The sequence below is a fragment of the Chiroxiphia lanceolata genome, chromosome 19 (genome assembly GCF_009829145.1).
Source record: "Chiroxiphia lanceolata isolate bChiLan1 chromosome 19, bChiLan1.pri, whole genome shotgun sequence".
NCBI classification, from domain to species: domain Eukaryota; kingdom Metazoa; phylum Chordata; class Aves; order Passeriformes; family Pipridae; genus Chiroxiphia; species Chiroxiphia lanceolata.
Window position 1 is genome coordinate 3786513 of NC_045655.1, and position 27822 is coordinate 3814334.

General features: G+C 41.7%; 2 protein-coding genes across 4 annotated transcripts in view; one reads left to right on the forward strand and one right to left on the reverse strand.

The window, feature by feature from the left end:
• TBCD (tubulin folding cofactor D) overlaps positions 1–27822 on the reverse strand; it is a 116907-nt gene that overhangs the window by 73750 nt on the left and 15335 nt on the right. For all 3 annotated transcript variants that reach the window (XM_032706570.1, XM_032706571.1, XM_032706572.1), the window contains exons 8-13: positions 23736–23781; positions 20938–21070; positions 19667–19806; positions 18811–18871; positions 18601–18675; positions 15486–15580 (exon numbers count right to left, since the gene is read on the reverse strand). In XM_032706570.1, coding sequence (XP_032562461.1) covers positions 15486–15580; positions 18601–18675; positions 18811–18871; positions 19667–19806; positions 20938–21070; positions 23736–23781 — 550 coding nt within the window. The remainder of the gene's footprint in view (positions 1–15485; positions 15581–18600; positions 18676–18810; positions 18872–19666; positions 19807–20937; positions 21071–23735; positions 23782–27822) is intronic.
• ZNF750 (zinc finger protein 750) lies at positions 5082–13335 on the forward strand. Its single transcript, XM_032706573.1, has 3 exons — positions 5082–5194; positions 9636–11264; positions 11677–13335. The coding sequence occupies exons 2-3, from the start codon at positions 9838–9840 to the stop codon at positions 12392–12394; spliced, it is 2145 nt and encodes a 714-aa protein (XP_032562464.1). The 5' UTR covers positions 5082–5194; positions 9636–9837; the 3' UTR covers positions 12395–13335.

A 27822-nucleotide genomic window follows, 5' to 3' on the forward strand; every position in this document is an offset into this window, starting at 1 on the left:
TGGAATCCTCCCAAAATAAGCACTAATTCACTGCAAGTGTAACCACAAGGTTCTCCCAATCTTTTTTCCCTGGCTCTCTTTTCTTACTCTTCAGTGATGTACATGTTTTCAACCTTAACTTTACACACATGTGATTTTATAGCAAAAACAGGATCACACAATGCACAATGAGCATAGAAACCAGAATTTATCTTGATGAAACACTAAGAGTTCTACCATGGATTGAATTTGAGAGGGTTCAGCAGAGAAGGCCCAAGCCCCTGTGGCCATGGAGCAGACACAGCTGTGACTATTTGGTGCTCAGCAAGTCCTTCAGTGACACCAGAACATTCCTCATCTCACCACCAACACGTTCAGAAGGCCCAGGAAGGTTCAAGTTCCTCTACATGACACACCTTATTAGCTAGAAAGTTTAAACTGTGCTGTCATCAAGAGAAATTTTAATAACGTCCTTTCAGAAGCAAACCAGAAATTCAAGTAAACTAGGATTCTCTTGTTTGTTTAGTATTTATCCCCACCCAATTAAATAAAAAACCCCTATAAATAATAGTCTGAAGCCTACAAAACCACAAGTACAGCACAAAACAAAAGCTGTGAAATCATACTGAAACCACACCGAAATGTAAGTTTTTGGTTCCAACACACACTGTACGGTAAGAAATGTTTCATTGTGGAGTGCTGCAATTCCAGAAACTCACACAAATATCTAAAATCATATTCTCTGATTATTTGACTTATGGTTATTTTGCTAAAAAAGCCCCATTTGTCCTACATGCAAATTTAGCTGCACAATCCCTTCTAGAAACAACTGAAATTTTTCAGCTAAATGTTGACATGTTAACTTTGAATTCAAAACCATAACAGACAGCTCAAGAACTGCAGCATCAGAATGCTTTTAATGGAATAAAATAAATGCATTTTATTTGTTGGTTTATATTCCCCACTATAAAAATCTATTTAAATAGTAGACAACATGTAGTAGTTATATAAATATTTATAAAATTTGACATGTTTCAGGGAATAACTGAAAGCTAAAAACATACTGAGTCCAGGAGTATCTGTTCTATGCCTTCCTGTTCTCTGGTGTGAGCAGCATCACAGCAGCACCAGGCATATCCCTCAAAGAAAAATGTGTTTATGTATCTTAGAACTGCACATGGCACAAATTGGGTCCTACTCCTGGATTTTATCAAAAAAGTTCCAGCATGATGAGAGAACTGGCTCAGAATCTCCGGTCTAAGTCTTGAAACTAAAGCAGAAAAGGAAATAAACATTCTACATGAAAAACACTTTTAAAATAATATTTTAAAATACATTTGGAAAGGGAATTGTAACCAGAAGGTCAGGCAGAAACTGAAGGTGCATTTTACATCCCTGTGAGAATGACTGGCAGGGAAAAGAGTGATCATTAAAAACCCTCCCTTATAAACAGTTTTGCCTACAGTCCCAATTCCTGCTGTTTCCCACTTCCCCCAAGATGTTTCACTGCCCAAGGGCGAGGATGGGAACCCGAAGGAAGATCATCCTAGTTCCAGGCTAAACACTAACAGCACAGGCCACAATAAATATCTAAAAATGGGATCTGCAGTTGCTATTAACTGCTGAGTTTTTATTCTTTTCCCATACAAGTAATTTGCTCCAGTAATCATGAACAAGTAGCTCCCAAACACCAGCAATCTGCCCAGACGTATCTCCGGAGTCAGAGGCTGGATCGTCATGAAAAACAAAGGCACATTTCAAAGGTGTTATTCAAAAAGCATTAAGACTAATAACTATTCATATGGGACAGAAAAAAATAATTATGAGAACACTGTAGCAGAATCGGGTAATGTTTCGGGGCATGGCGTGAGTTGCAATGATTATTCACATCCATTTGCCCCCTTCTGGGAATGCTGTGGAATAACCCAGCCCAAACATGCTGAGAGAGAGCCAAATCCTTCGATAACTCAGGCTCAAGTGATCCAAGAAAGAAAAAAAGGACCTGAATGTTTAGCCAAAGCCACACACCCAGACACAGGACTCGGGTGACACAGAGGTGAACACAGCTCCAAGCTGGTTCCTGAGCTTCTCCAGCTCCATGTCTATCAGTATCCCCATTTTCCTATGATTATTCTGCTCTCCTGGCATAACTAACAAGCTCACAAATTGGTAAGGCATCTCTAGAAAGACCTGGAAAAGCTGTTGGTGGCTGACAAAAAACCTCTGAGAGTGGTGCCAGGGCTCTGATCGATAGAGGTGGAGCCCAACCAGCAGCACAACGTGGTGCCCAGGGCCAGTCCCAGCTTCAGAGCAGGAGGGTGAGAACTCTCTGATTAACACAGAGCTGGTAACTGACTGGAGGAACACTTGGCACATGCTCAGACATCCAGGGAATGGAATTTTGCAGTGCAAGAGGAAAACAGAACCGAGGCAAGCAGTGTATCCATAACATGTTCAGTTTATCCCATTTGGATGCAGGGTTTCTTCGTGTGATATTTTCTGCTTAGTGCTAAAGCTGAGCCAAAAAGTTCATATAAAAGCACAAAAAAGGAAGTTTGTAACATTTTTGGAATGGCAGGTTTATGCTAGAGAAATTAAATTCCACTACACCTAAACAGCCCTTGTTTGCTACTGAATTCTAAACAGAACCTAGAACAAAGAAGTATATTCTACACCAAAAAAAACAAAGCTTCGGCCCTCCAAAGATATAAAAATAATCACATTTTAGGAAAAAGGCAACTTGTGACAAAAATATCAATAAATCCAAATTTAAGAAGTTAAATATCCTCTGTGTCAATCCTGGTGCTCTTAGTCTGACATGCTCAGGTAAATGAAAAAGGTTTTACCAACAGGAGACTGGGGTCACTTGATTAGACACTTGGGATGTGAGTAGAGTGAGTTAACACAACTGTTGAAACAACATCACTGCAGTCATCATTCAGTATTTCTAGAAGTTTGCACAAAGAACTCTTGTGGTCCTGTTCTGGTGTTGACCAGTGACTCTCCTCCCCCAGATTTGGATTTTTAACACCATCCAAACCCCAAGCAAGGGAGCAGTTACATGAGCTGTTCTTGACGTTCTAATTCCACTTTGCTCCCAGCTGATTTCAGCTGACCCGACTGATACCAGCAACTTCCAGGAAGTAGCTGGATTTAAAACATCATTTTCCTTTGATCAGTGCAGCAACTGGACATCCCATCTCCCCTCCACATACCAGATCAGGGAAGGGGGACTGCGGAGAAAGGGGGGAAAATAAAATCAAAGTTTCAGTTCTGACAGCTCAGTCACCTATACTGAAGGAGTCCATCCCCTAGATGCCACAAATTGCAATTTCCTTTCAAAATAAAAAAATCTGATCTGACTTTTTCGAAACCTGCCTGCAAAAAAAAGACACCCAGTGGTACCTTCCTTCAGCTACAGACTACACACAAAGTGATCCACGTTTGCAGGAGGAAAATGAGGATGTTGTGTAGATCCATGTGGCACCCAAATTACTGTCACCACTGAGCAGGGACTGCTGAGAAAGCAAAAGGTTTGTCTCCTTGGGGCTTCCAGACGCTGCAAGACCTTTCTCTGCAGGCACAGTTTTCTAACAGACAAATTTTCTTCAAAATATTTTCCAACTAAATGGAAGAACGATAGACCATAAACACTCCTGTTATTCCATCTAAAGCCAAAGGATTTACAAACCACTAGTGAGTAATGTGACAGTAATATTACACCTTTTTACACTGCTATGCTGCATCCCAGTAGCATACAAATAATTTAAAAATAAATTAAAAAACCCACACAAGAGCCACTCTTTTACCTTAAAATTAGTGCTTGCTTGTAATTTGATTTTTTTTTCCAGAAACTTACACCAGCACAGCAAGGAGAAGGACAGTGACCTGTGTACCCACATAGGGAAGTAGATGTCTGTAAATAATTCCACCAAGCCAAAGGCAACACCTTTAAAATTATTTTTAAGACACTGCTTTAGAAACTGATTTTGAAACAACTTTTACCCACTGCCTAAACAGGTTTTGTAGTGACAATTTCCTTATTAATTTTCATTTAAAAGACCACACTTCTGCCACGTATAAAATTCATCATACTTCCCTATTTTAAAGTTTCAATAATCTGCAACTGTCTTATCTATAGAGCAGTGGGTGAAACAACAGGGTTCTTGTGTTCATCCAGCTGAATCTCAGTTTTGAACAGAAGTTTTAACATCTCAGTGACATTAGAATTAGTAGCCAAAAGCCCCTTTGTTTATACATTAACAGGAACGTTTTTTAGACAGAGCCACAACTATCAAAAGATTTTCCTCTTTTACCAACCTGCACAGGAGAGGGTATCGTCTCCCTGAACAACTCAGCCCTGTCACCAGGAGACTGGCAAAGGCACTAATAAATTTGTCATTTACAAACCCTAAAACCCAACTAAAAGCCAGGCCCAGCACTAATCAGTGGGTGATCAGTTGACTTTCTCCCTTCACCGCTGGATTTCACAGCTCCTGAGCAAACACACAGACACGACAGTCAATCCCTCCTGCGGTGACTCCTTTCCCTTTCCAGGACCTGCACATTTGGCTGTCGATTATAGACAAGCTTTGGCAGGTTCCTGTGGCAAGCGAGCTTGGAGTCAGTTCAGTCCCGCCTTCGGAAAGGAGACTCGTGAAGGACAAAAAGATTTAAACAAAAATGAAGAGGGGGGAGGAAAAAAAAAAACAAACCAGCAAGAATATTAAAGCTGCGAAAGCATTCAATAAAAAATGTCAGTCTCTATCAAAGAAGTAAAACCCTATTTGTAAGCTTTGCTACCCGCTGTGTGGAGCCAGTTCTGCTGCCCACGAGTCACTTGTACAGAAGTTAAAATATCCTCAGTGTTAACTAAGACATTTCTGACCCCACAACCGCCTCCCAGAGGAAGAGACAGCTGAGAGGCAAAGGTGGTTGTTGGAGGGCACAGGAGCTCTGTTCGATCCCGGGGTGCTGAGGTAATGCTGGAGGAGAGCGGTGGACGCAAACAAATGAATCGTAGCTGCAGGCTGGAGTAATATCAGGTGCATCTCTACACCCCGAGGGCTCAACTCCTACACGCTCAGGTCCCTCCCCTGGAACAGCCTCCTGCAGTTTCACTCAGGGCTCGGGCAGAGAACAGGTACTGCTCTCACAGCAGTGACAGCTCCAGCTCACCCGCGCTCACCACGGCCCTCGGACACCCCCGTGCCTGGTAAGTCCATTCCTTTAGAACCTTTCTTTAAATGAAGTGTGTTTGTGTCCACATCTGAGGAGGAAATGCGGGGTGCTCGGTCCCCAGCTGTCCCAGCAGCCGGGGTTACTCCAGCAGGTGCACTCACGGCACCACTCTCAGCTTTCAGCAGAAAGTTTCAACAGGAGATGGGAATGTTTTAGAGAAAATCTAACTCTTGCAAGTTTTTACAGTGATTCACTCTTGTTGGTGCAAAGGGTTTTTTAAGGACCTTTTTTTTTTTTCCTACAGAGAGTTAATGTATTATATTGAAGTAGGAGAAAAAGCTGTATAGCTTAAAAATGCTGTGCTTACTCTGCCAACTCTGCTTCACAGAGTCGTGTCGAGTACATCTGAAAAGCTCCTATGAAAATAAGGGGCACAAGCTTTGATTTATTAATTTTTCCAGCTTCTGGAAATTTAGCAGAAAATTGGATTGTTTTCCCTTTTCTAGCCAATTGAAGCGTATTAAGACATTGATTTATTAACTTAGTATGTACAAAGATTTTTACTCCTCACCCACGCTGCCTGAGCAACTCATTTAATCTCTGCTTCTGTGCTTCCTCTCGCATGCACGGACACACACACGGAGCTCCTGTGGGTCTGTACCTTCCACACTCACTCCCTTCCCAGCCCACTGCTCTCACCCACATTTCCTCCTAATTAACAAACAGTTGCATTAAAATTTATCTTTCAGTTTGAAGGACCTGGAAGTTTAGCAGGGAGGGGTGGTTAATCGCTGGAAAATCTCAGCTAGAATAAAACTCACAAATCTAGTTCTTGCAACACCCTGGGTAGGTGACAATGGCATGTCCTTGGGTTATGCAATAATGCCACATCACAATATTTTAATTATAGCATGTCCTTCAAAATGTTCCACCCCAGTGAGTCCTCCTGGTCAGAGAGATCCACATCACCAGAAGGAGCCTGCAATAATAATGGGGTGGGCATGACCAGCTGTTACGTACTTTGCTGAAGCAGTGTCCTAAAAAGAAATGTAATTACTGTCCCTGCTTGTAATAAAAGACATTTTGAAATTTCCTCTTTGATCAACTGGGCATCTTAAACAATTTGGACTACTTAAAACCCTAAAAAACAACATGCACAGATCTGTATGCACATATCTCTGTGTGTGTATGAATACACATGTGCCTATGTGTGTATACACTTCTCCCCACGGACATTTGTGTTATATTTACACACACACACACAATGTCCAACTACATTCCTGCTTTCTGAACCTGCCAAGAGGTTAAAGGCAAGGAAGGAGCAACAACCTGCTTTTAAAAATAGAAGGAAGAGAACTTGGAGCCATCAGCCTCAGGTTGGAAAGGGCGACAGGTTCGAAAGCCACGGGGAGGTTACTATTGACAAAAACAAACAGCTCAGACAACCTCAAGCTTAGCCAATATTGAATAACCTGCTTTCAATAAAAATACAAATAAATAATCTACTGAAGTTTCAAAACTAGAAAATCATAATGATATATAATCATCTGCATTTCTCCAGCCATGTCTACAGGAAATAAATTCTCAATCTAAAAAGAAAAGTAACATAAAAATTATCATCTTGCTATTGAAGATTTTTTTCCCATTTTTAAGGATATCATAAGTTATGCACTGAAACTTTAAGAAAAAGAACCATGTATTTTCATTTTTCTAATATTAAATTTTAACTTCAGCAGCACAATACACTCTACAGCTGGAAGCAACTTTATTTATATAGGGACAGTTTTAATTGGTTGGACCTATTTTAAACCATCAATGTCCTTTCTGGCTGTATTTGTGGGATCAAATAGTTTTAATGGGTTTTTAATTATGAAATATGTCCCTCTGCCAGATACTCCCATGTTTTAGTTAGAGACTGAAGGAGAAATTATCCTTCTTGTCTGGCTTTAGAAATATTTTATTACTGGCATTTTCAAACCAGGAGAAAAGAAGGGATTAAATACTAAAAGAGAGAAAGAGAACATTCACCTGGCTGGCACTGACCTAAGTTTAGGAAAGGGTAAACACCCTTTAAAATGAGCTGCTTGCTCTGCACCTCCCAAGTCAGAGCAGCAGGTTCTGGGAGCCATCAAAACAAATTAAATGGAAAGGAATAAGGAGCTGTTGGAATGCTCTCCTGCTGTCTCCACGGCAAAGGAGCTGCAAGGCTCAAAATTTCGAACATTAAAACTGCAACAACACATTTTATCTCGTTAAGAAACGATAGTTAATACTCTGTCCAACAGGAATAACTTGAATCAAAGTTAAATACCGAGTACAAAGTCAGAGGGGGGAGGACAGGACACACAGGAATTTTCATTATGAAGCAAAGGAAAGCTGGCAGAACGAGGAAATCTAATTACCATCCCTTTATTACAAGTGCTGCACCTGAATGCAGATTCGGACGTTATCATAAATGGCTCAGCTAAGAAAGAGATGCAGCTTTGACAACAATATCTTTTTTTTCAAGAATAATTAGTACAAGCACTTCCAAGAAGAAACAAAGAATAACAGGTCCAAACTGACTCAACCAAGTCCATTGCAAACTTTCCATGTTAGTTATAAATCATTAGTCAAAAATAAATGCAACAAGTTCACTTAAGGCAGAGAAAAAAAGCCCAGTTCCCTATCTGGACCTCTCCTCCTATGCCTCAGTATTTCATTTATTTAATGTAAAAACATTTTTCTTAATCTTTCAAAGGAATTCTGCCTGTTGTAATTTAAAATATTTTAAAATACTATATGACTTTTTTTTTTAATTTATTGAACTACCATTTCAACCAGGCTCCAGTGACAAGACTTTAACATGCTGCTGCATTTTTGTTGTTGTTGTTATAGTATCAGTATCCAACTCAAACAACTAACAAAGCTTTGTTAAAACCTGAAAAACAAAAAGCTACTTCTCTAGACATTCCTTTTTCTTTAATCTGAAGCACATTTAATAGTTAGTTTTAGGAAAAAGCTTGATTGCTTTTTCCACTTAAAGAGCAGCTTTGCATTTTTCAGGGTGCCTTCACAATTACTATTTTAACAAAATTAATATTTCTATGACATCAGAAACAACATTTAATACAATTTGCTAGAATTACTGTACCTGATGAAACAAGCAGCAATTCTGTAGCTTTGCCTTCAGTTTTCATCATGTGTTGCCTGTCATTTTCTATTAAATAATCTCTGATTTAAGAAATGCAAAACATCTCTGCTTTAACTAAAATCTCACAGCACGTAATTACCAGCAATTCTTTTCATAAACTCAGGATTTTAATACTCCTAATTCAAACTTCTGTGTAAAAAGCTTTCTTTAGGGAAAAAAAAAAAAAAGGGAGCTATCTCGTCACCCTTACAATTAATATTCCCGTAGTTTCGGGTAACACAATAGATACAGTAGGTGGTTTTGCAACAGTCATCATTTTGATAATGATGCTTGTAGTTCATGATGAAATCATCAGTTTTTAGATCTCTGCCATAACACATCCTATAAAATCATGAGAACTTGACTGCGAGAGTTTCTCACGCCTTCAGAATCAGTGAACATAATGGAACAAGCCGGTACAAGCCCTCCCGACTTATCTACCCAGCAAATCACTGGGCTGGATAAAGTATCCACAACCTCCGTTTTTCCAGAGAAAGGCAGATAGATCCTTCCCCCATAAATCAATTGCTGTCAGACACTTTTTTTCCCCCGAGTTAACACACTTGGGTGTCCGTGTTAACCCCGTGCAATCGGCGAGGAGCCACACGCAGCAGGAGGACGGGGGAAGTGTTTATCAGGCAGAGGATTCCATTAGTCAGACACTGCAGTGCTCATTTCTCTTAATTGAATTAGGAAGAGGAAGAAAATCGGTGTGGTTTTATCCTTCGAGAGATTGGCCACTTTTGAGGTATCCACTGAGATTGGGCTGTTGGGAAACGCCACCCCAGTGAAGAGGGGCTGGTCAGTCCCAGAAAGAGCCCAGTCAGCCGCCCAAGTGCGACCCGTCCACCCCACCCTGTGTCACCAGAGCAGGAAATTCCCTCCTCGCTCTCCCCGACCGGCCCGACAGGCTCACCCCACATCCAGCACTGCCAGGACCTGCCCCTTCCCATCCCACCCACCTCCACTCCTCTCTCAGCAGCTCCGCCTGGATTTCTACTTTCATCTTCTCAATGAAGGTTCCCCGGGTTTTCAAAGGGAACTCCCCCGAGCCGGCAGCAGGGGCAGGTGACAAGTGCTGCTGCTGGAAATTAGGCCACTTGTGTGACTGGGTCTGGGTGCAGGAGGATGCCAAAGGTCAATGCCTGTCCAACTCAGGTCTGGCATCCAGCACTTCTGTTTGTTTTAAAAAAAAAACCATCGCAACTTATGCAGTACAAGGGGGAATGCAGCTAAGAGAATGCACTACTTAGTATTTTGTTCCAGTGTTCCACCACAGCTGATTTCAAACTTTGTGTTACAGTTCCTGCACTACCAGTGGCAAAAGCGCTGTTTTCCAGCACCCTCTTCCCTGAGACACCACGGGAGCTTCTCCTCACCTGGGAAGAAGGATTCTAGAAACCTGAAAAACCGGAAACATCACGAGGCTACGACTGAGGAAGGCGAACCACAAGAAAAGTTTTTATAAAGAACCATTACATTTAATTGTTTAAAGCAGAAAAAAAATGAGCCTCCTCAAAGAACGCAAACCCAAGAAGCCTCATTACATCCCAAGACCACCGGGAAAGCCGTTCAAGTACAAGTGTTTCCAGTGCCCCTTCACTTGCAATGAGAAATCCCATCTCTTCAACCACATGAAGTACGGCCTCTGCAAAAACTCCATCACTTTGGTGTCGGAGCAGGATCGAGTCATCAAGTGTCCAAAGAGCAGTTCCCTGGAGCCCAAACAGATCAATCAGCTCGAACCTCCCGTCAAACCAACCTCCTCCAAATCTGTCACAAACGGACTGTCGAGCCTCGATTCAAAGCCTCAGTATCCTTTTGCAAAAGAAGATGCCAAGGAAAACGTTGAGTTACAAAACCAGGCAACAAACGCGGCGATTCAAGGACAGAAACCTGCGATCCCGAAGGAAATAAGCCCTGCCAGCTCCGCAGCAGAAAGCGCCCTCAGCGTGCAGCCCCTGATGGAGGGCATGGTGAGGCCCTCGGCCTTCGTTCCCGTCGGAGAACACCGGGACAGCAAAGGCCCGGAGATCAGTGAAGCCTCTGAAATCCTGTCCCTCTCAAACAAAAGCTCCCCTTTCCACACCAAGTCTGCGTTTCATGCACCAGCTCACCCGTGGAAGGCGGGTTCTCCTTTCCTCCCAGAGTTTCCACACAAAGTCGCTCCCACGAAAGGCTTTGGTTCCATTTCACCTTACATGCAGCCGATGATTCCCGAGTACTCCCCCCACTTCTATGAGCACAGGCTGGCTATCTACACACCCTACCTGCTCCCAGGTAACTCAGAGTGTGAAAGCTCTGCCCTCTCTGTCTATGGAGCACAAGATCAAAGACACTTTCTTCCCCACCCTGGGCCACTTCCAAAACCCATAAATCCATCAGCATACGAACACTATCGATTGTTCCAACAATATCACTCCACTCCACCGATACCATATGGATTTTGTAGGCCAACAGATCCCCCATTTTACAGATTTTCACACGTAGCTGGTATAAACAGGGATCAAAACTCTCATCTGATGGAAGAAACTACCTTGCTGTACCCAGCTTCTTTAAGCCCTTCCCAACAATACCCTCTAAGCTCACATAAAAAACAAGCAGATTATGAAAAAGAAATGACATTGTTGCATGGCAAAGGTAACTCCAAGGATGACCAAAATGAAAGAGAGAATGCCAAAATGAGCCCTCTCGCGGGCAGCGCAGCAACGGGCTCCCCTGGCAGACCCAGCCCCACCAACTTCACCCAGACAAGCCACGCGTGCGAGGGCTTATTTGACCTCTCCAACAAGTCATCTTCCACATCCCTGGGCAAGTATGACCAACCAGAAGAAAACTTCACAGCCTTCAGACCCGTGAGAAAAAGCACTGACCAAGCGACTGCACTTCCAGGTGTGCAGACACAGCAGGAGAGAGGGGACTCACCCACCAGGTAAAGTGACAAAATCACTTTGCAAGTGCTTGTCAGGTTTACCAGGGGCACGCAAAGATAGATGGGCACATGTCATGCAATGCCCCTTAAATATATTTAAATTTGCAGCAGGGAAACAACATGTTCTGTACTAACTGTGCACAGCACAGTGCAGCCCACAGCAGCCCACTCATTCTCTTTAAGGGTACCAGGCATTTCCAGTGCAGTAACTATGTGTGTGTTTGTGTACTTCAGGGAATTACCTGTATTACAGTGATAGGTCTGGTGAAAGGGACTTGGGGAGTTGAAGGAGAAACAACAAAATTGTCAGACTTATAGCCTAGAAGTCCAGATTTTTTCCTCCTCCTGCCCCTCAGCCCCAGTTCAAAAGAGCAACTGATAGTGAATTCTCTTTTCTCCTCATTTCTTTCAGCATTAACGTCACTGATGAAGACTCACACACACAGCCTGACAGCCAGAACAACGCAGGCTCATTGTCCAACACGGAGGAAGACACGGGGATAGCTCCTCTCAACCTCTCCAAAAAGGCCGACACGAGCACAGGACCTATCCACGAGCACATGTACAAAACCCCATCCAAACCAGACAGGCAGAGCTTTCTGGACCTGCAGGACGTGCCCCTGAACCTCTCGGTGAAGGATTCCTGTAACACAGCGAGCCTGAAAACGTCCTTCCACAGCCCGTCTCAGGACAACGGCGCCGCCGCCGCCCCCGGCACCGAGAGCGAGAGCTCCGGGGTGGAGGGAGGCAACCCCAAGAACCCCAGCAGCAGTGCCTGTGACAAATCCTTCCCGGGACAGCGCAGCGAGGCTCAGGATCTGCGGCTCATGGAGAGCTGTGACGAGCAGAAGCAGACGGCGGCCGTGGCCCTGTGCCAGCTGGCCTCGTACAGCCCCGGCACGGCCCGGCTGGACGGCGACGGGCAGAGCCCCCAGGACAGCAAAGCTCCGGCCACGGAAGCCTCCTGTAATTCCTCTGATGCTCAGGATACTCAGTGCAATCAGAAAGTTAAGGGGCAAAAAAGGACAAGTCAAAAGGAATCCGCAAAGGCCCAGCAAGGAGCTAAGAGAGTCAGGCCCAATGACTGCAGCAGAGTCTTCACCTTGAGGAAGAGGACAAGAGTGTCCTAATCCTCCCCTTTTCTGGTCACAGGAGCTGGTTACCAGCAACATCACGGAATTCCTACAACGTGTCTCTCATTGGACTTGGCCCTTGACAAGATGCATTCCATCTCTCCATTGTAAATAATGTTTATAATTTTATATTAATATTTTTAAGTAACTGAACTTTGCCTTGTATAAGCTCAGGTTTTGATGAGTGAATTTTTGCATTCATTACTAAAGCCAAAGTACATTAGATGAATCTTTAAGGGGTTTTTGCAATTGTATTGATGTAAAATAACTTTTACAACTTCTTTTCTTAAAAGATGTTTAAGCTCTAGAAATAATATTGCTCAACAACACGCTGCCATAGTCTTTTTTCAGGCTTAACTTCATCTAGTAGAGGGGGTTTTTGTCTTTTTTCTTTGAAAACCTTTTCATGTCACTGTGCAGTAGTTTAAATAAGCTTAAGATTAAACCTGGCTATTCAGAATTTACTGTAAAAACTGCTCTGTGTATGAATGCACTTTGCCATTCTGCCATAAGACAGAACAGATCAAATTTAGTTACTCAGAGACAGATGCCAGTTTAACCAAACTGACCCAAAGCCTGTCTAAGTGAGCTCTCCTCACACTAAGACCAAGATTCAAGTCAAACCAAAGAAAGCCTGAATGGGTTTAACAAATGCAGTTCATGTTCAACTTTAAATGAATCACTATGAAAACAACACTGAAAATATGAAGAATAGGTGCCTGCTTTGCTGAGGTTAGACAGACACTGGGCAGCCTTCAAACTCCAGGCCTAAAAGGTTATTTATATAATTTATTTCACCTGAGGCAAACTCTCCTGGTGAAGGTCCTGTTTCAGTATGTGTGTATCACTCACTGTCATTTTCTGTGTGCTTCTACAGACAGCCCAAACTAATTCCTGCTTCTATGACTGTGTATATAAACTGGCAGTTTTTCAAATAAATCTTGTGATCTGTATTTAAAATATATGGAAAGTCGTTCATGAACACAAACGCATTCACTACACTACAACATGTATGTTGAAGAAAAAGCAGCCAGAAATTGCTAACTAAATTTTCAGCTGACAAGCAGAATTTTGGCAACTTCAGCTCCACATAACAAAGCTCAAAATTCCTTCTGCCTTAAAGCTGCTGTCCCTGTGTAAATTTGCACAGTGGCAGTATCAGTGTAAGGATAAACCCAGAGCAAGTGTTATTCACATAAAACCATGGGTATACATTTCTCACTGATCATTATTCAGGTAAAATACATCCTCCCCTGCCTGAGCATCACTAGTAGGTGTGAACCTACATAAGGAAGTGGAGCTGCATTCAATATAATGCCGAATTCCCAGATTTTTTTCCCCTCATGTTTCATGCTGTGGTGCTTTGAGCCAACAGCTCAGCCAGAGCATTGTAACCAGTTCAGCATTAAACAGTAAATTACAGGGGTTCAGCTTCTGAGCTAAGAAACAAAATGAGAATACACTGATCTGTAATTTCATCTTTCACGGAAAAAAGCTTTTCCCAGATTATCAGAAGGCAAGAATAGCAACCTGAGTTTGAACAGAGGGAATGAGGTAACAGGAAAAGCTCAATTAACTCAAATGACAACAGCAAGCAGTAAGTCAGGGTGATGTATAGAGCTGTACATCAGTATGTCATCAAATAAGGAGAAAGGGCTGCTTTCCAGTCCAAGTTTAAAGCTTCAAGCTTAGGAGAGACACTACCAAATCCCTAATTTCCAAACAGAAAATTACAGTCTAGTGTCACCACTGCTGCTTTTCACACTACATTACTATTTGCCTCACTATTCTCTGGAAGCAGAAAGTTTCATAGTTACCTTTATCCATAATTTTAAAAACAACCTCAGGTATCTCTTTTCTTGTTAATTTGAATTTAAGTGAACAAGGAAAACCTTCTTGGTGGTTTTTCCATACACTTCAAAGATTTGTTCTCCCCCAGCTCTATACAAATATTATCCATAAAAACAAGCTCCAGTGATGAACTCTACCTGATCTCTCCTTCTCAAATGAAATAAAAATCTCTGACATGAGGTTATCCAGATTCCCTGACAGAGATGTACAGTTTTGCTTTTGTCAGAGGCTTACCTTTGGAGGATTTTCCATTCATGATTCCCCAGCCTTAAGCTGGGAGGTTTTTAACTGTTTCACCTTTATCATGTAAGTAATTAAAAAGAGAAACCAACTGAAGGCTCACTGCACAAACCTTCTCACGTGCAGCACGTGCCACACTGGACACGAATTCTTTCTATGGAGACACAGTAATAAACTGTATTAAATGCCATATTTTACAGATCTTCAGAATAGGAAAGATTTGGCAACACCAGTTTTGAAACATTTTTGAAATTTAGTGTTCAACTTCTCTGTTCAACACAGGAGCACCAGAGAGGATCCAAAGAACCATCTGGAACAAGACACTGCTGTAAAAGCACCCAAGAATGGATGTGTACTGCTGCACTGTGCTTTTGTCATTCCCACTCTGTAAAACCTTGACCAAAATCACAGAGAACTCCTCCTTTTCACATTAGTACCTCTGTACTTCAATGTATGTTGAAAACTACAGAACACACAAAGAAACAATTCCTCTGTCCTGTTCTTTTTCTTTCCATCCTGCTATTTCAAAAACCCATTAAAAACATAAACAGTTAATGTATAAATTACATGAAACTAACTGGCCTTTGAAATTTAACCAGAAACAAACAGCACAAGCTACTGGCTTTAAAGTGCAAGTTAGTCATCAATTATTTAATATATTCTATTTAAATAATGACACTGACACAATATAGAGACATTCAGAATTATTTTATACAACTGCACAAAGAAACATGGGAGGGAGGAAGAAAGAGAAAAAACCCCAAGAAATTATTCCATTTTGGAAAGAAATATTTATTAAGTATAAAAAAGGCACACCCAAGCCAATGCTTTGACAGAAGTACTTAAATATCCCCATGGGCGTATGTTTTACTCCAGAATTCAATACTTCACTCATCCTTCAGCACACTCACATCAGCAAATTCCAGCCTATTGCCACACATTTGATCTCTAATAATATAAATGGTTATTTCATGAACTCACATGAACTCCAACTCACCATCTGAAATTCGGGAAGGGAGCAGCAATCCTCTCCTGCCCAGCTCGGCCAGGGCCAGGCACCCCCCGTGCCACGCGTTGTCCGTCTCCTGGAAACTGGTGTTAGAACAAAACTGGGTTAAAAATGACCCTCCCTTTCAGAATTTCAGTTCTCATGGGGAACCCCTAACGCTTTAAAAGACCCCTCTCATCCAAACCAGCATGTGCTCATTGTGTTATTGACCCTGCTGGACTTGTAAAATAGAAGAATGACAAGCTGAACGTGTTTTCCTTCCCATTTGTGCAACATGAATACTGCTATAAATGTGACCAAATAAGCAAAAAAACCATTTATGGTTATAAATGTAACTCAGCACAAAAGAGTACAATACCTGAAACTCATCTAGAAAAGGAAAACAATTTCCTAGTACACTGTAAAAGATGTAGATTTACAGAACATACCCAAAATAACCAATGACTTTCGTGCCAAACACAGTCCTTAACTTGCAAAAGAGGTTCGAGTGACAGTTCCCAACAAACACATCACAGGAGTTTATGCATTGAGCAAACAGTGGTGTTTATCTACCTTTAAAAAGCATAAACCAGAGAAACTTGTAGTGAACACAGTAAAAAATACCCAAAATGGCAAACAACTTGTGGTGGGCTGGCAGATAACGAGTGGAAAGGGGAAAGGTTGAACACTACAGGGTTAAACATACACAAAGTTCATTTTGTAGTAAACTAGGGTTAGGAATCTGAGAATAAAACATTGACCAGACAGACTAGATCATATCAAAGCTTCATCTCTCCCAGAATCCCCTCTCTGACAAGGACCAAGAGCAGATGCTCAGCCAAAGATGCAGCATGAAGGACCATTCCCTTATTGCCTCCCCCTGGCTCTGGTAATCACCAGCAGACACTGCTCCAGCCAGAGGTTGCAGCCAGATGCCAGATTTAATAACCTCTGAAGGGACTCTCTTCCATTAATTTGTATAATCCCTTTTTGAACTCCCTTTACACTTCTGGCTCCCATAACATCCCGTGGCAATGACTTCCACAGGTTAATTATAATTGCGTGAAAATGCACTTCCTGATGCCTCCCTGCTCTCACATCATGGGAGAGAGTGAAGTGTAAACAACCACTTGCTTTCCCCTTCCTTCACATTGATAATGGAGATACATCAAATCACGTCCCTCTGCTTTTTCTTTCCACCTGTAACCAGCTCCATCAATTAAATCACTTTTGAGTGTTCAGTTTTGTTATCTCTTCCTTTCCTAATATCCAACATTCCATTTGCCTTCTTTTCCCTGTCAGCAGTTGAGCACTTCAACACTTGGACAGGTCAGTGGCTTCCAGTTGTTTTATAGTGAGCAGCATTTGCCTCAAGAGCATCAGTTTGCACTCATTAGACATTATATTTTATAAGTCATCTACTGGTTCATTACTTAACTTGGGCTTCTGTAACATTTTCCTGTCCACTTCAGCTCTCCCTACATTAAATCATCAGCTGATTTCCTCACCTCCTCGTTCCTCTTTATTCCAGGATTCTTTATGGGTACATTGAACAGCACAGGGTTCACACAAACCCTGGCAGGACTGTGATGATCATCTCCCTACACTGTGAAAAATGACCCCTTATTTCTTCACTGACTCTTGTCTACATATAACCTACCTACAAATAAGAAATCCTTTATTCTTATCCCAAGAGATATAGCCAAGTGCCTCTGACAAGCAACTGATTTATTCTTATTTTGGACACATTTAGTCAGAGAACCCAGCAGAGATTCCCTCTGTCCTTGCCTACGTTTGTTCCCAGGTGCTTCTGAAGAAAGCAGGTCACTCAATTACGAGCTGAGTTACTCATCCCTATGACTTGAAAAACAAGGAAAGAAAACACTCTGGGTGCAGGTCTTTGAAGCTCCAGGGATAATTGAGATCAGCAGCACCTCTTAAATTAATCACAGTACCACAGTGGAAGGATCATCTAAGTGGATACTTTCCTTGCAAGTTTTTAAGACTTTATACCTTCTTTCTTTTTAACGTGTCATCCTTTGAGTTGGTATTTTTAATTTGTACTCTCAACAAATGTGTGAGGACTTCTTAAAACTGAGTACATCTGAGTGACAAACTGAACATGACCAGTATTTCCTGTCAATAAAGAAATTCTTTTTGTTACTGGCTTACTCTAAACCACTAGTTTAGATTTTCAGGCACTCAATGGAGACCCAATGAGCAATTTGATATTTAAAAAAAGCATGTAAGACTTGTTTAATAACTTAGTCCTTTACATGCCCTGACATCCAACACTGAAGTGCTCCAAAAGAACATCCTCATAGATCTTTGTGACCCAGCTGGAGATTAAACTGGCCCCAAAGCCCCTCTGACAAAGCCACAGCACAAGCCTTAGCAAGAGGGTAAGAACCAGCATATTGCAACACTCTCAAAAACACTTCCAAACTCTGGCAGATCATGGGCAAGTTCACAGACAAAAAGCACACTTTTTATTCAGGCAAGTACTTTCAGTATCCACAAGGTCCTGTGGTAAGAAGTTTTCACACTTGAACTCTGTGCTGCATCACTAACCACGCCTTGTCTTTATTCCAAACCTGCCACCTGATGCTTGACTTTGCTTCTAGTAATATAAAATGTAGAGGGCAACCACTTCCACACCATTCCCCAGTTCATAAACCTCTATTATACCCCATTTATTCCTCATTCTCCCTATGTGTTTCAGCCTCCCCTCACACAAAGATGGCTTGTTACCTGTCGTGATCCTCACAACCCTTCTGAACATCATTTCCAGTGTCACTGCATTTCCGAGGATGGACACTACACTCAAGACATGAGCCTTGAGCACACACAGGAACTTCTAAAGCAGCAAGTTAATGAGCATTTTTTTATTCTTCCTAAGTTCAACTTCAGTCCTTCCACCTTACCTTCGAATGGGGAAGGATTAGGAATAATTTCTTTATTGAATACCCTTGGCCCATCTGTGCCTTCAAAGATTTTGAAATCAGGAAGAAGGGCAGTAACAAAATTTACAGATTTTTAGACCTGTCTCCCTAACTCTTGTCCCCCTGTTCCACAAGCAGCCATGTTTCAGATGCATGTAAAGTCTGCAGTATAAGATTTTTACCTGAAACAGTCCAACAGAGACCCGATCACGTCATCTGCTAATTCTTTTGGAAGTCTTCCAGTTATTCTACCAATTCTACAGAAGTTTAAAGAAAGAGAAGTATACAGTGACTCATTAGAACTGCAGTCAGCTAGTAAGTCATTAAAAAAAATTAGTATTTCTATATTGTTTACTTTAGTTGATCAGACAGACCTACCACAACAGACCTACCCTTTGGCTGCAGACCACCTGACGATGGTGTCTTTGTCCTTCAGCCCAACCAACAATTGCTCTGCAAATAATTTTATTTAAAAAAAAACAAATTAGTCTCATTGAACACCAGAAAGATTTCCTAAAATGTTCAAAATTCATCTTCCTCTTAAAAAAACTGCCTCTTTAATAAAAATCTTTGTATCTAGATTTCTTCCGTTAGTCACCCACGTACAACTCAAAAATCAAAGAAACATGTCTAAATTGTTTTCAAAAAGAGAAAATCAGATTTGAAATTTTAAGTCGGGTAAAAGATTCAAAATGGAGGTCATGGAGCTTTTTGCAGAGGTTCATTAGATTATTCAGTCATAAAAGTCTTCTGATGCAATTCTGGCCTATTTATTTACAGAATATTCACCAGCCAGCAAGCAGAGGACCTGCTGTACAGTTGCACACTATTAAAAATGCTGTTCCTTTCATACTACCACGGTCTGAAAATTAAACCATAACTCTTCAGCTTTCATGTGACATCATTTTTTGGTGTGTATTTCATTACAAATTTTAATTCAGCCTTCCATTTGTGAAAGGTTCAAGGTACCTCTTTCACATTACTGGATAAAACTGGTAAAAAACATTTCATGCCCTAACCCCACAAGAAGTGCTCAGTACTGACTTTCTGCTGGAGATGCTGAAATCCAAATAATCTGACAAAACATAACCTATTTGAATCAGTTGCACAGACTGAAATTTTAGAGTCTTTCCAATTGTTCACATTTAGCACAGACACCCACGTGACTTTCTTAGCCCTAAGCAGGCTGTTTTCCAACATATATTTAATTTGCAGCACTACAACAATTTCTCTCCAGTTTTAACACACCTACAACGTTTTCAATCTCTGCTGGGATGTCATATTCCTCATCATCATCAGCTTCAGCAGCAGCTTCTCTCTTTTGGTTCTGCACAACAGCACCCTGAGCTTGCAGGTTGGCAGCCAGAGAGCGACAGCCACGCTGGTACCTGCACAACAGACACACACTGCATTGATTTTTCTGATTTATTTTCCAACTGAAATAGGGACATGCTGACACAAAGCCTGTCTGTCACATTCCTACACCTCCCAGGCTACAGCTCTCCACTTATTTAGTGGCTGCTTTAAAGGAAAGTGAGAAGTATCCCACTCTCCTTCCTCCTGACCCAGTTGTCTATTTTCCAAGGTGAGAAGAGCCAGACTATTCAAATGGTTCCTTTTCATTATCCCTCCCTTTCCTGTTTCAGTATAACCTATTTTCCACTGCTGACAATAAAGAGAGGCGAAATTCCCATGCCCTGAAAGACTCTCTGAAACCTAAAAAAAAATAAATTAATAAAATCAGCTTATTAAAAATTGTTTTTTAAATGTTAAAGCCAGCTTAGTACTTTCTGACCGAGCTGTACTCGGATATTTAGCCCCTGGTGTAGATGCATTCTTACAAAAGATAGACTTTACATGCTAAACTGACTTTTGCCATCGGGCAAGGTACATTCTCCACCTAAAAAGAATTTTCTATGCCTAAGGATGTTCTCAAAAGCTGGTAAAATAAATACAATAAAAATAGTCACCAAGGAAGCCTGCAATTTTAAAATATCAGTGCGAGAAATCTCAAAAAGAGTTTGCCCTCTGGCAGTACATAAAACCAGACACCAAAACCTGACTAATATGCAAAACCAGAGTGGGATTGCAAACCACTTTTCCCCTGTGAACTTTCTATCGAATCGGGGTAGTACCAGGTAATGGAAAAAGTTATGTTCACTCTTACAAAATTGTACTAAATCAGGAACAAAGGTCGGTGTCTTCCCATATTTCGTGAGTTCTGTGTTATATGGGAACAGGCTTCTGCCTGTGCAACGTGCAAAGCCAGATTTGCCTACTCCCAGCCCTAGTTTGTGTTCCAAAATTGAAAAAAATTACAGGAAACTACAGCAGAAGAAATCTACTTTTTCCAAATAGTACAAATGAACAATATGTTCGTTCCCAAATAACACAGGGACTCCTTTTTCTTTTAGGGAAGTTTAGGAGGGCAGAAGACAAATATACAGATTTAGGTATTTCTAAGGGTTTTGTCCTTTTGGATTTTATTTTTTTTCTAACTATTCCAGCTTTAAACTGACCTCCATTTCGCCACCTTTGGCTTCACAAATGTCAGCCCCAGTCTCTGAACCAGTTTCATGCCCAGCTTGCGCAGCACCATCTGGTTGCTCTCTGACAACTTGCACTTGTCCAGACACTCGAGCACGGTAGCAGCTGGAAAACAAAACAAACTGCTTTTCAAAAAAATCTTGCTGTGAAAATCTTAAAGTTGTGAATGTCCCTTAGAAGATTCAAATTTTCAAAAGGTGCTACTGAAATGCAAATGCCTTATTACCTACTTGGTAGTAGCTCTGACACTGGTCAAATGGTGGCAATACCCTTCACTGCCCAAGCAGGAAGGATGGCTTTGAGGATTCATTTTGACTATGAAAATGATCACCTACATTCTCAGAGTGCTTATGCCTCTAATTCTCACTGGAAGCAACATGTTCAAGTGTATTGCAGGGTCTGAGAATTTTCAGTAATCTAACAGAACCAAGATTCAGAAAATATTCATTTACTCAGAAAACTCATCAGTTCCTGCACACCCTTTCCTTGTTCAGTATTTTCAGGCAGCACCAACTTAATTCCTCTGGCACAGAGATTTTTATGAGGATGGATGTCCATAAACATTTAGGCATGAGAAACACTGTGTATGTGTAAACAGTCAGCCACAAAACCTCTCATCTGGGCACATCAAAGGGAACAAAGTTATTTGTCCAGCGAAGTAAAAAAACACAGGGAAAGGAAAATCTTGGGCTAATGAGTATAAGGCTCCAGGTTTCCAAATTTTCACAGGGAACCCATGCCTATTACAAATAAAAAAGACCTTTTGTAATTTTATCAGGCTGAAAATAATTCTTCATTGAAGGCTGACCATGAGCTAATAGAGACTAATGACCTGGGCTCTGAAGGACCATCATTCTTCCAAACAACACTGCACACAAGGAATCACCCTGGCAGAATGCTCTGCAACCTCTTCCTCCAGTATCAGGGTTTTCAAAATACAGAGATCAAAGAAAACCCAATTATTTCAAAGTCTGAGAAGCTGTAGGACACAACTTACAAACCTCCTCAGTCTTTGAAAAGGCAGGGGATGGATCCTGACCTACTAAAATACTAATAAATGATCCATGCAGACAACAAGGTGAAGCCAGTGATGATGACCATTGCTTGGACACCTTCCAGCAGCCTGGATTTTTTGCAGTTATAAAAGCTTGAGAGACTGATGGTTTAGGAGGAAGAGGTTGCAGAAACATCAATATTCACAGAGAGAAAAAAAATTAAGAATATACAAATATAAGCCTCTTCCAAGTCCTCTCAGCTCTCGAATCACTGTAATATCTACAGATGCATGTAATGGCTTCAGGACTACTGTTTGTTTTTAAACCAAGTTTATGTCACAAAATACTTCAAACAGGACCTACCTTTGACATTTGCCTATTTCTTTTCTCCTATTTCATCCTCAGATTTGTTATAACTAAAAATCTGAGGCATTTTTTGTCTCTCACATTTTTTTATCCTGAACAGTTTCCACCCGAATATCTGCTTCTCAGTTGTGAGATTTTAGATTTTCTAAGGTAAATTCAGTCACTGGTACACACCTGATTTTTCCCTTATTACCAGACTCATAACTACCCAATATTCCTTCTGTCCCATGGGCCAAAGAATCTGCTTTTACCATCAGGGTTCATTTTGTGGGCTCAGTATGCTCTTTCCATACCCGTTAAGACTATTGTGTTGTACAGTTGCACATTTCAAATTATGTAATTTTGTGTCATACCATATTTTATCCAGCCTGTTTATTATTCTGCTTCTCTGACAGCTTCTCCAGTGCTGTCTGCTAATTCTGTGGGATGGCATTCCCAGTATTTGCTGTTTGTTCCTGACCAGCTGTACAGCACCTGTGTGGTTCCATGTTATTTGTCTTCACCATCTTTACCCATCTCTCAGGCATTTTCTAAGGAATTATCTGCCTCTCAGACTTAGGAACTGGAAAAATGAAACTGTTTCCAGCACTAAACTTAAAAATCTTCTTCTTGGGGCCAAAATAATTGCATTAGTGAAACCAAGCACTCTGAAGAGAGTTTACATCACTGCTTGGTTCCTGAGAATAGCACAAATCCCTTTTCTGCTACTTGGATAAGCTCCACAAAATTGATGAGGTCTTTTGTAGTGTTTTGGAATTAGCCACCATCTTTCCCTGCCTCTCTTTGCTGCTATCAATAAAACCCAAGATCATTACAGTCAGTTCTGACCATATTCCAGGATTCACCACGAGATGACCATAAATCCAACAAGCAGCTACACTGTTCAGAACCCTCTGTGCTCACTTTATGGTACCTGTCTATCCCTCATTACATCCAGCACAATCTCTTTTCACCAAAACCTTTTTTTTATTCCAACAGTATCCTCCAGCTGGGTCCTGTACACAACCAGTTCTTGGGTTTTCTGAAACCCTGTGCTTATGTTTAAACTTGAAGAGTCTGCAAAATTTTCAGCAGTAATATTTACAAAACTAGTTAATGCTCTAATGAATTTTTAAAAACATTTTCCACATCTTATAAGTTGTATGTTCCATGTTCAGCTCCTGTATTACAGCAATGGCCAATGTGATCACCTGTCAAATCCTCGGACGTGCTGTTCCAACACAACATTCCCTGGTGGCATCTGCTCCTCCCTCACAGTCATCTCTACTTTTGCTCCCCTTGTTTTCCCTGCTTTATCACTTCTCTGTTGATTTCACTCCTTACAGCACCACTTGTGACCAGGTTAATCTTCCTTTCCCTTTTTGATTGCAATGGCTTTAAAAACTGAAATCAAGATATTACAAACTTACCATATGGCAAACAGTCTTCTCTCTTGCCATGTTTAAACAGCTGTGCCTGCAAGTGAAATAGGGAAAACAGACATGAGAATACAGAGATTCTAAAACATGATTTACCAAGTATTTAGTTTTAAAATACTTTTTATTGTTCATGCAATAATCTGTGGTGTTTGCTGATTTAAATTGCATAAAAGGAAAAGAGTCTCAGGGTGCTGTTACACTTCTTGGTAACTGCTCAGGGGGCTGAGCTGGCCAAAAAACACTCAGGAGAGAATTAAAAATAACAAGGAAATAAAAAAAAAAGAGAGAGAGAGAAAAATAAAAGAGAAAAATAAAAGTAACCAGTTTTGGGCCAACTCAGGTCCCTGTGACAGGAGTCACAGCTTGTGAGAGCCTAAACCACCTACAGACACCTGGGAGGGCAAACCTCTGCAAGTACACCTCCAACAGTCCAACTTTACTCCTGTGCTGAGGGATTTGTGCAGCAAAGAGCACCAAGTTTCCAAAACCATCTTCTCTACAATTAAATACCCTGGTTAGATCAAGCCCCAGTGAGACAAAGGGACTGCAAACACCCGAGAGAACACCTTACACATTAAAGGACACATTAAACGCTTCCTCTGCTCTCCCAACGTGCATCAAAACTCCTGTGCTCAGGCACTTGTTTGCCCTTGCTCTGGCATTCACCAGAAGGAAAATCTTCCTCAGTAAATATGCCTGGGAGTCAAACAAGAACAGACTTCCCCTAAAAGTCCGTAGTTTCTCACACATACCAAACACACACACACACACACACCTCCCGCGCTGCAGGCGGGGCTGGGAGCAACCAGGGCAAGGAAAACACCTCGGGGCTGTGTGCCCGTCCTGGTTTGGTTTGGTACCAAATTGCACTTCAGGATCCCAAATTAGCACTGCTGATCAGCTCCACTACAAGTTGTGTATGGGAATTTGTATTATATATGGAAGTATTTAAGATTTTAATGCAGGCAACGGTGAGGGAATCCCTTAAAAATGACATTCACAAAGCAGCAACGCTGCAGAAGGACTTCAGGCCCAGAAGAACAGCCAATAAATACCAACACAAATGTATAAATCTTGCACAGCTTTTAGCAATATACCATGCCAGCGTTAAAGAAAATACAAATATTTCTCACTGGCATAGACAAAACTCTGCTTTGTGCTAAAAAGCCTAAACAAAAGCTGTCAGAAAACCTCCAAACCTTTGGTACAACAATCTAGAGCGTCTCTGAAATTTCTCTACCTCCTTGTTGAAACATGCAGAAGCTCATTTCTTCATCACTTTGTTCCTGTGTTCTGCTTTAAAACCCATCATTGTTTTCTCCACATGCTCTGCCAGGAATGCTGGAGACACAGCAGCATCCCTGCATTCTCACAATTCCTTCTCCTCGCTGGCCAACAGCCCAATGAACAGCAAATACAGTTTTTAAGGCACACACACAGGCTGCCTCCAAATGTTTGGTGTTATATTCAAGTATTTTCAAACAAAGCACAGTGTAATTCCTCAAGCAGTGACAATGCAAACAAACAGCTTTTTAACAGATCCTTGGGAATGCTCCTGCACAAAGGCCTTTGGATGTCTGCTCCCACTGTGCTCAGCACCCGGCCAAGGCACCCTGCAAAGGTGGGACAGATCCTCAAGGCACCAACATGTTTTCAGTCTTCCACAGTTCCTAAATTCTGGCACCTTCCTAAAAACTTCCCCATGAGTTTTCACAGGACTGACTCCCCAGGAAAAACAGAACTGAAGGTGCCACCTCTGAGCAAGATGTGGGAAGGAATCGACCAACACAAGAGCAGGAAATGAGAAAACTCTTCAAATACTGCACAGGAATTATTTTAAATGCTTTAATAAAAAAAAGTAAGAAGACAGCCTCACACACCTATGAGTGAATTTAGCACAGTGACCTGGGCAGATTCCATGTTACAGCCATTTCTATTATTTTCTGAACAAACAGCCAGAACACACATTGTTTCCCCACAGCAGTTTCATTAAAACTTAAATTTCAAACTATTTTCAACACAGAACACCTACTCCCAAACAAAACTACAACGATTTGTAATATCCTTCCAGATGTTAAAATCATCATAGCAACAACTCTACATCAACTGAGATGTGGATTAAGGGACTTTAGTCTATCAATACACATTTTAGGGGAAGTAAAAATTACCCAAGGGACACCGTAGCTGCTGTGCTTGAATTAAAAACTAAACTTTTAAAAAATGGGACTTAATATTAACCTGGTTGTTGATCGATAAGATACATTACCCACTGGTTTTGGAATAAACAAAGCTGAAAATGCAAAATGTCTGACAGGGAAGAAGGTTCTGTTTGCGCCCATGGAGGTGCTCTGTGGGTCAAATGAAGCCTTGGAGCAGGTTATTGGTGTTTCTGCCAGTGAAACGTTGGGTATTTCTCTGTGTCAGAGAAGTTTAGGAGCCATTTTTAAAACAATTTTTACAGAACTAAATATGTAACAGCCCAACTGTGGGGAACTACTCTTCAGATATTCAACACAGCAGGAAATCCAGTGTCTGGGTTTGGTTTTTTTCTGAGTGCAGAAAAGACAAGAAAAGATTTCATTATTTCTTTATGAGTCAAAGCATGCAAAAGTCCAAATTTCTCAAACTTTTGAGTGTAGCAGGTAGATTTTCCAGAGGAAATAAGAGAGCACTCTGGGAAAAGAGAAAGAAAAAAGTGTGTGTTTTCTTCCAGCACATGCTACAGTCAGGCATGTACAGCACAGTTACTGCCTCAGAAAAATCCTGCAAGCCTGGAGCTTACAGGGGTTGTACTAACAAGAGAAGCTCATGATGCATGAATGGAAAACATAAAAAAAAAATACAGGAAATATAGGAAAAATATAGGAAAAAGGTCGGATCAGCATTGCAGTATCCAGCTTAAACTTCCTGCCTTGAAGGAAGAAAAATATCCAAGGCACACCATTTCCAAAAATCTGATACAAACAAAGCAATTAATAAGCTTGGTTTGCCACCTGCACAGGCACCCTGGTGTCAGCAGCTGCCAGTGCTGAAAGCCAGGAGCCTGCCTGTCGGAGCATCCCGGCAGCCGGAGTTACGCCACGGGCTCCTCACCTAATGAGGACACAAAGCACACAACTCACCCAACCTGCTCAACTGTTGAGAAGTATGTGACTCCCTCTCTTATAAATAATTAAGCCACCTACAAATTAGAGAAAATCAGTGGTGTGCAAGCAATGACGACTGTCAGGTCTGGCTCTGCTTTAGAAACAGCGCCGGGCAAGGCAAACACAGCCCAGTTTCTCAGTAATCCCAGCAGAGACACCACACCTGCCAATTGTCTGCCTAACCCACTTTGGGCCCGACCTGCAGGAGGTCTATCAGTCGGGATCATCTCCAGGACTTGTTCCCCAAGCTACACAAATCACCACGAGGGGTGGCCTGGCTGCTGGGGAGTGAGTGGATCTTCCTGCCGAGCAGGAGGCACAAGTCTGGATCTCCCCTCTGGTTGTAACCAAGTGGAGGACTGGGAGGATAATTCCAGCCTCGCTGGGGAGAGCAGGAAATGATGCCTTGCACTGCTCTGGAGCACCCCCTGGTAGCCACACAACACCCAGGGAATGCCATCAGCCATCCCTGCCTCCTGGCTGGGTGCAAGGAGAGAGGACATGCTGTCAGAGCCTCAGTTCATTTAGAATGCATTAAATATTCCCTACTTCCATGTGCAGCTAATGGTTAAATGGGTTAGTTAAAGCCCTTGTTCTCACTCTGTCTCCAGCACAAGCAGCACTCCTGCTGTGGGACACACGTGTTTGGGTGTTGAGCATCACTACAACACATCCAAGTCAGACACCAACACAGCCCAGGGATCCAAAGGATGGCACCTTCCATGTGACCTCACTCATTTATCAGCTGAATGCCTGAAAAGTTTAGACCAACACATGGAGAGCTGACAGAGTATCTCCTTTCCATCTTAAGATGACCCAAAACCACAGATTTTAAATATTTGGAAGGGAAATAAAATTTAACAGCTTGAGACAGTACCAAATTCTGACAGGAAAAAGAAACAGCTTTATGACAGGAAAAAGAAACAGCTTTA

Excerpts from the sequence above, each read along its gene's own strand:
- ZNF750 (XM_032706573.1), top strand. The coding sequence starts at position 9,838 with ATGAGCCTCCTCAAAGAACGCAAACCCAAGAAGCCTCATTACATCCCA. Across the intron at positions 11,265-11,676 it reads AGAGGGGACTCACCCACCAG|CATTAACGTCACTGATGAAG; the intron begins GTAAAGTGACAA and ends CATTTCTTTCAG.